The following is an 8,583-nucleotide window of genomic DNA, read 5'->3' as shown; positions in this document are numbered from 1 at the left end:
CACACACACACACATGGTATGTTGGTAATCTTCCAGATTCCTGTTAATCATGGTATAGTGTGGAAGATGTAGGGAGTAGGATGTAGGAAGTAAAATGTATGGTACGGTATGGTGTAGGGAATATGGAGTAAGGTGTGGGGTTTATGGCGTAGGGCGTGGGGAATAGGCTGCCATAGCTTGAAGCATAAGGCTGTGGTTTTAGGCAATTCGGTTGACGAGACCTTAAGAGGAAGTGTGTGTTCCTCTTACAGAGGCCATACAGAACATTTCAGAAATGAAACACACATTGTTTTGTTAGAATATCTGTAAAAGCAGAAGCACTGTGTGTGTGTGTGTGTGTGTGTGTGTGTGTGTGTGTGTGTGTGTGTGTGTGTGTGTGACAAGACTGAGAGCTGTTATGGTCAGATTCATTGTGCACTTTCTTTTGTTGTCCTCTCTGGAGAGAGAGAGAGAGAGAGAGAGAGAGACACACACACACACACACACACACACACACACTGCATCTTGGTAATCTTGTGGATTCCTGTTAATCAGTATCATAACATTATCAACATTTAACAACATGGTGCAATTCAGTTTATGTTAATTTATGATACTATACGCTAGTTTGTGGTGATAGTCATTTCCATTTTCTTTCTAATTCTGTGATATAATCTCTATTCATTGATTTATTGATATGAGTAATACAATTTCAACTGATTACAGTTGAAACATACCATATCTGTGATAAACAAAATGGGAGTATTAAACACGCTTAAATTTCATCTGTTTTTTTTTTTTAGATTTTGTTTATAACACAACATTTAAAAAAGGAATTACTTTGTAAAATCCTCTCATTTAATTTCTCTCTCTCTCCTCTAGAGGGCCCTGCAGCACAGTTTCTCTCTTTTTCACCCAATAATGAAATGTGACTGCACTTTTTAAATTTAGTAATACTTTCATTACAAGTTATGACTAAATATGATTTTTAAAACTTTCATCATTTTTAACTAAATAATGTGTCAGTGTGGATTATAACCATCAATATGTATGCATTACTGATGATGCAAAGCAAAAAATAAAAAGAGGAAGAGAATTATATAAATTAATGAAACTGAGCCATGTTTATCAGAAGTGGGCGGGGCTTAATGTATGCTACTTCTTATTGGCTGAATGAGCTGTCAATCAGAGCCACAGCACTTTTGCTAGAATAGAGCAAGAGAAAGAGCAGACGTGTGGAGCAGCAGCATGAGGGACACAGAACTCAGTACACAGAGGTAAGAGTTTTACACACACACACACACACAGATGGAGTACAATTAAATACATTAACTCCAGTTAACTCTAAAAGTACTGGAAGTGTTGACACTGCATTACTACATTAATTCTATAGTGTAGTTGTTAATTACAATGCTGTAGGTGTTATTGACAGGAAGTGTTCATATTGCATTCATTAATTCTACACTGTAAGTGTTAATGAAGATGCTGTAAGCATTAGTTCAAATGTTGATTGTTTTAATTCGACATTGTTGATGTTAATCCATCACTACAAATATGAATTAATGTTTGCATTAAGTCTACACTATTTTATATTAATTCAATACTGTACATGTTAACTCAATACTGCATATGCTAATTCTACACTGTAAATGTCGACCCAATACTGTATCTGCTAATTCATTTATGCAAAATTAATTAACGTATAGATTAAATCAACACTATAGGTATTAATTCAGTTCTGCATGTATAACACTGCAAGTGTTAATTCTACACTGGAGGTGTCAGTTCAATATTGCACATGATTATTTCAGTGTTGTAGGTTTTAATTCAACCCTGTAAGCATTAAGTAACATAATCTATCAATTCTATACTACAGGTGTTAATTCAGTACTGAATTCTGTGACAGGTGTTCATATTTTGTGTTTATTTTAATAATGTTCACGTGAAGCGTTAAGTGGCAAAGTTAATTCTACACTGTAGGCATTAATTCAGTGCTGTACATCATTTCAATACTATGTACAATACCTTTACTTCAGTACAATACCATTATTTCAATACTATCAGGGCTAGAATTAATGCATATGTTGATTCAATACTGCAAACATTAATTATAATGTTTGCAGTATTGAATCAACATATGCATTAATTCTACATTACATGTGTTAATGCAGTACTGAATTCTTAATTCTACGCTGGGTGTAAATACTTATCACCTGCATTAGCAAAATAAAATGCATAGTTCAGTCGTAGACGCCTTTCTTAACTGACTGAATTCTATACTGGAGGTGTTAATTCTACGCTCTGGTAGTTTCCTGTGTATATAATAGTGAAATTGAGGCTGGAACTGATGAAGCAAAGAAAAACAAAGCTCTAGTGAACCCACCGTCCTAAACACTGATTATCATAAAGTGATGTTTATTACACTTGTATAAATGTATATACACTCAGTGTCCATTCATCAAGTCTTCCATCATGCTGTGTAAAGTATTGACACCCCTTTACCCCCTCTTTTTATTGTTTTTTAAAATCTTTTTCTCCAGCACTGCAGCCATGTAAAGGTGGCTGTAGAGGACGTCCAATAAAGACGGTCTTGCATCAAACAGAAAAAAGTGAGGAAAGGCCCACACTGAACTGATCCACTGAACACACACTGAGAGAAAGTTCAGAGTAGATGGAGTAAGTCATGTTTCAAACTGATTAAAAATGACTTCAGCAAAATATTTAAACCATTTCAGCCTTTAATCTCTACTAGTGACTGACTGAATGACTCATTTCACCAACTACAATTCTTCTGATTCTTAGTCACAACTGTTTAAGTGAATCAAAGTGCATGAGGTTGGATTAATTTGATTCACCACTCAGATCGGTGATGAGAAATATGAACGCTAGAGTAATGCATGTTTATGATTTTATATGACCACTGAACAAACTTTTACAGCATATAGCATATTCTTCTGGGAAAGAGATTATCTTTTGTATGCTAACAGCTAGCCTAGCCATGAATACATTTACAAGTACAGGGTACTAGCTTATGTTTTTGATTAAGTGAAAAGGGAGAAAACTTTGGCAAATGCTGGATTTGATATTCATGTTTGTGTATTGATTCATCCAATTTGCTTTTGAAGCAACAGTTTAATAGAATTGATTCTTTTACTCACTCATTTATTATCGAACCCATTGATGATTAAAACATTTGTAACATTTTGCTAATTTAATCACTCAGGAAGTGACTCATGATTATTTTTAAATTGAAAAATGACAGCTTTCAGGATCCGTTTGATTTATTCATGTTTTCAGTTAAAAAGAACCCATTTGTTTGGTGAGTCTCATTAAACTAATCATTAAATCTTCTGAAGACATGGACAAAGAGTGGAAGGAGAGGAAGCGCAGCAGCTTTTGCATGCTGAACTGGGAGCAAGTGAAGCGCTTGGACACAGTCCTCACCGAGTCCATCCCCATCCATGGCAGGTGGAGCTTCCCTACACTGCAGATGAAACCGCGCGACATCGTTAAGGCCGTGCGATGCAGAATGGCTGAGCAGAACATCTATCTACGCGAGGTTCGGCTAAACGGCTCGGCTGCTAGCCATGTGCTGCACGAGGACAGCGGCTTAGGATACAAAGACCTGGACCTGATCTTCTGCACCAAACTAAAGGACGAGCTGGACTTCCAGACTGTTAAAAACATTGTGCTGGACGCTCTCCTGGACTTCCTGCCTGAAATGGTGAACAAGACGAAAATAACACCACTCACATTAAAGGTAACTCTGCTCAGTCACAAACACTCGATTGTATTTTAGTAGAATGTTGACCAATTTAACAAGAAGCCCCAAATGCTAGAACAGAGAAAATGTGTTCCAATGAGAAGTGATGTTAATGATTATTTTATTGTTAAGTGTCAATATGGTGTTATTCCTGTGTGCATTGCTCATGATTCAATGCTAGAACCAAGTTGGATTTCATTTGAATTAACGTATAACGAAATAAAGTGGAAGTTTAAATAAAGTAGAAATAAATGGTTACTAATTGAAAAGGGGGATGGCATGGGTACACATGCTCGACACTGGATACTCGGTCCATAAATGTTACATAAAATGTTGCTATATCATTGAATACACACACTTTTTAATCCATTCATGTAGAGCGTCCGCTGAACACGTCCCTGTTGGTACGTTCACACCAAAAACGGTGAGAGCATCAAAATTCACTCTGCCCTGCCAACAACAGTTCAGTGTTCAGATCTGATTGGTCAAAAGGTGTACATTATGATGTACAACAGAACAGGTCCGGCCGTTTATATTGTATTAATATGCTTGTTCTAATGCATTATCGTTTCTGTAGTAAGTTATTTGAAGGGACTTGTCCAGCAGAATCTTCACATAAACAGATTTTTTTTTTAAAATCACATTTTAAAATCATATTTAAGATGTTTTCAATCGGAAATTAATGAAAATGTAATACAGTTAAATGTAAAAAAAATTGATTGATTGATTGATTGATTGATTATAATTGGCTACAAGTTTAGACAGAATGCTTCATCTTGCAAACTTTATGTAAAGGGACTGCAAAGCAAACAGATACCAACCAGTGACTTTGTGTCGACTTACAAGTTAACCTCATAAAAGATCTCTGCTTCTAGTGTTAACATACCAAGTAAACTAGCTGTTACACAAAATTAATCAACAGCTTCTGTAGTAAAGCATTAAAGAACTTGTGGTTATGTTGAAGGAAGCGGAAGTGACAAGGGTGAGAAAAACACTGGGTTCTGCTTTCACAAGTCGTTCGGCAGTATAGACGAGTGATAAGCTTGCTACTTCATACCCGTCTGTCTGTGCTTTAACCCAGTCCACTACACGTGCTCTATAAACTGAAATAAACATTTGTTTAGTGCTGAATTCAGTCAAAGTAATAAACATCTCTCTCACTCTTTTTCTCCCTCAACGTTTTAACTCTTACACCGTGTCAGGTTCCCTAATGTGTGACAATCATGTGATGGAGGAACATGTCTCACTCGTGAACATTATGTCAGCTAGTGACTCTATATTCGTACACCGACTTACCACTTCATTACGTACACTTTTAGGGACAACCAAAGAACCAATAAGGGTTCTAGACTTTTGTAAAATAACAGAGCTCTTGCCCATCAGACAAAGTTCCAAACTTTTCCTTTTATGAAGCCAAGAACCTGTTAAAGAACGTGTTATGAATCTGTGAATATACACAACTTCAATACTTCCTTGAAATTTTTCTCTCTATTCTCTCCTCTCTTTCTGTCTGTCTCTCAGGAGGCCTATGTTCAGAAGATGGTGAAGGTCTGTAATGACTCGGACCGCTGGAGTCTCATCTCTCTGTCTAATAACAGTGGGAAGAATGTGGAGCTGAAGTTTGTTGACTCTCTGCGCCGTCAGTTTGAGTTCAGCGTTGACTCCTTCCAGATCCGCTTGGACTCCCTCCTTCTCTTCTACGAGTGCTCTCTGGAGAACCTCATGAATGTCTCGTTCCACCCATCCATCCTGGCAGAGAGTGTGTATGGCGATTTCTCAGAGGCCCTGGATCATCTCCGGCAGCGTCTCATTGTCACACACAACCCTGAAGAGATCCGTGGTGGTGGCTTGCTCAAATATTGCCACCTGCTGCTGCGAGGCTTTCACGCTCCAAACCGATGGGAGAAAGGCGACTACCGTGAGCTGCTACAGCGCTACATGTGCTCGCGTTTCTTCATCGACTTCCCACGTGCATCTGAGCAGCATCGCAAGCTTGAGTCCTACCTCCAGAGCCACTTCGTCGGGCAGGAGGAGTGCAAGTTTGCGTACCTGAGCACACTGCACAACGTGGTGCGTGAGAGCAGCGTGTGTCTGATGAACCGCGAGAGGTGCCGAGTGCTCGAGATCATCGCTGCGATGGCTGTGAGAGCGCTGGCTGAACACAGTGATGTTCAGAACGTGGAAAATGTCACGTGCTACTACCAGCCCGCCCCGTACATCAAAGACGGAAACTTCAGTAACTACAGTGTTGCTCAGGTGCAGAATGTGTACACCTGCGAAACAGACCAATCAGGGCAAGTCTGGATCTGTTTGTTTATGTGAGTCATGTGCTGAAAATATAGTTTCCATGTCACGCAATCAGAGTGGAGCTAACGATGGTCAGCACAACATACCAATCAGAATGACTTCTCATGTAGAAGGAAAAAAAAAGTTCAAAGCCAGACCTTTACGGAAGCAAAAGAAAACCCAACCAATCAGAGATCAGCGATTGTATAACGGACCAATCAGGACCAAGCAAAGTGTAGTTTGGTTTGATCTGAACAAATCCTTTTTATCTGAATTTTATAATCAAGTTTAAGTCACCTGAAGCCACCAATCACCGAGCAGGAGCCATGTGATGGACAGAAAATTGAACAATCAGAGAAAAGGTTTCTTTTTTCTGACCTGAACATTAGATTGTTCTAAATTTTTATTCAAGTGCTTTAAAACTATGATGCAGAATTCAGATCCAGAACTTTTGTGTGACAGACGGTGAAAACAGACCAACCGACATGGACATTGGTTTGAGACACAAATATTCTTTTATCATTTTTAGAAAATCGTTACATCTATTTGGGACACCTTTTGGTTTGGTTTCTCCTGAAGCAACCAATCATGAAGCAGGGATCTAATGAGGAAGGCAAAAATAGACCAATCACCATGACTTTGGCTTGGTTTGCTGGCTTGAGGGATTTTTATTTTTAATTTCCAGATTTAAAAAACATGGAGAAGAATTGGAGTCCACACCTTTCTGGCTGTAGAAGAATGTTCATAAATTACTTTTTACACAAAAGGGAGAATGCGATGGTTGGAGACAAGAAGCGAGAGAGGTCACTCGGTTCAGTTTCCAGTGGACGCCAGGATCTGTAGAAACACCCGTCACTCCAGCAACGTGAGCCTCAAAGTGAGAACTGAGCTATGATTAGGAACAGAAAGAGAGCAGACAGAGAGAGAGAGAGGGAGGAAGAAAGAAAGAAAGAAAGAATATTCCTATTAGCTTTGCTCTGGATTTAGTATGAACATAAAAATGTCAAGTTTCCACAGTGCAGCAGCTGTGTTCTCATTTTAGCATTAGCCAAATTCTAATATTCACTTTTATTAAAATTGAGAAGTTTACAGATCTGTGAGTTTAAGCCATCATTTTTTGACTCAAATGTCAATGCAAATACAACTTTCCAGCAGACTATCCATCTTTGTATCCCTAACAATATTCTCCAATATATTTACATGTATTTTTGCCAAAAACATCACAACTTTAATCCCAGAATCTCAGAATGCTCATTATATTAATGCGGCTTATGCACTGAAGTGATGTATATATTGATTTTTTTTTTACTTTAAGTAGCATGTTTTCTGGAAAATATGACATAAATCCAGATGTGTCACTATACTCCAGATGGGTTTTGCTGATAAAAAGGAAGAAAAGACAAAAACTGATGACACTCGGCTCACTGGGACAAGATGGAGGAATGAAATAACCAAAGGGATTTTTTTTAAGACACCAAGTTGTATACAGAGAATTCTGAAACTATTCAAGTGCCTATAACGGGACAAATGCAACAAAGCAATGTTATGAAAGGACTTATTTTAGTGTGTGTTTGAGAAAAATGGGTTTGTTATGCATTATTCTAAATAGTATAAAGGAATATTATGGGCGGTGTCTCGTTTACTGGTTTGCAAGGGCTGTTAATTGCATTAACAAATGTGTACGTGTGCGTATATGTGTGTATAAGGTGTGTGCTACTCTCGGACACTCACCTCCTTCTACACGACCTCAGTGAGCTCTAGCTAAGCTCAGATTAAGCGTGTAGAGCCAATGCCATTACAGCTGAAGGAGAAGATGAAAGTCATTTTCATTAGATCACAGCAAAAATGTGAAACAGCGTCACATTCTTCAACATGCTTAAAGTTTTTACGCTCACTTTTGCTAGGCTATAAATTATAGCACAGCACTGTTGAATTCTGGATTGTGATTGGTCGGAAGGTGTTGATTCATTTTCTATAACAGCAGCCCTGACTGTAGTGCAGCTGCAAATCACAAGTTTATATCACTGCGCTTGCTCTAATACGTTATCATTTCAGGACAGAGAGACATATAAGAGGCTGCTGATGGAGTCAGTGTGATGCATTTCTGTAGGATGGATTTTCCTTTTATCTTTCACCTCCATCATCTTCAACATCTTGTATTCATGTATTTTTGTAATGTGTAACATTTAAGAAGTGAATATTTCCATGGTTTCCAATGCTGTGAAAAGATAAAAATGTTTGTGACAAGTGGGGAAAAAAAAAATTACTTTGTGTTTTCTGAAAGAATCTAGCTTTATTTTTTTCCCCAGACCATACTGGTGTGTTCATATATACTTAGTGTGCAATTGTGTGTGTGCGTGCATGTGTGTTTACTATGTGTATCACAGGGTTTACTGATAAAATAAAATTTAAGTGTCCTTGAAATGAAGTGAAGGTCATGGTTTGTGACGTGAAGGTGAAATGAAGAGAAGGTCATCAGGGTTTTTGTTTTGTTTTTTTAAATCAGTTTCTATGAGCTACAAGCAGTTGCTAATCCATTACAGCATGTGTCTGGT

The 8,583-nt window shown here is 38.1% G+C and overlaps 1 protein-coding gene across 3 annotated transcripts; it reads left to right on the top strand.

Moving 5' to 3' along the window:
* The first annotated feature begins 1,147 nt into the window (after positions 1-1,147).
* tent5ab (terminal nucleotidyltransferase 5Ab) lies at positions 1,148-8,452 on the top strand. Of its 3 annotated transcripts, none has more exons than XM_060937800.1 (4): positions 1,148-1,256; positions 2,520-2,588; positions 3,336-3,739; positions 5,264-8,452. In XM_060937800.1, the coding sequence occupies exons 3-4, from the start codon at positions 3,338-3,340 to the stop codon at positions 6,062-6,064; spliced, it is 1,203 nt and encodes a 400-aa protein (XP_060793783.1). In that variant the 5' UTR covers positions 1,148-1,256; positions 2,520-2,588; positions 3,336-3,337; the 3' UTR covers positions 6,065-8,452. The 3 variants fall into 3 exon arrangements, with proteins under 3 accessions (XP_060793783.1, XP_060793782.1, XP_060793784.1); XM_060937799.1 differs by having other exon boundaries at positions 2,520-2,655; XM_060937801.1 differs by lacking the exon at positions 2,520-2,588 and having other exon boundaries at positions 1,198-1,256.
* The last annotated feature ends 131 nt before the right edge of the window (positions 8,453-8,583 follow it).

Source organism: Neoarius graeffei, chromosome 13 (genome assembly GCF_027579695.1).
Source record: "Neoarius graeffei isolate fNeoGra1 chromosome 13, fNeoGra1.pri, whole genome shotgun sequence".
Taxonomy (NCBI): Eukaryota; Metazoa; Chordata; class Actinopteri; order Siluriformes; family Ariidae; genus Neoarius; species Neoarius graeffei.
The sequence above is the reverse complement of the archived record's forward strand: the minus strand, read 5'-3'. Positions and strand labels throughout refer to the sequence as shown.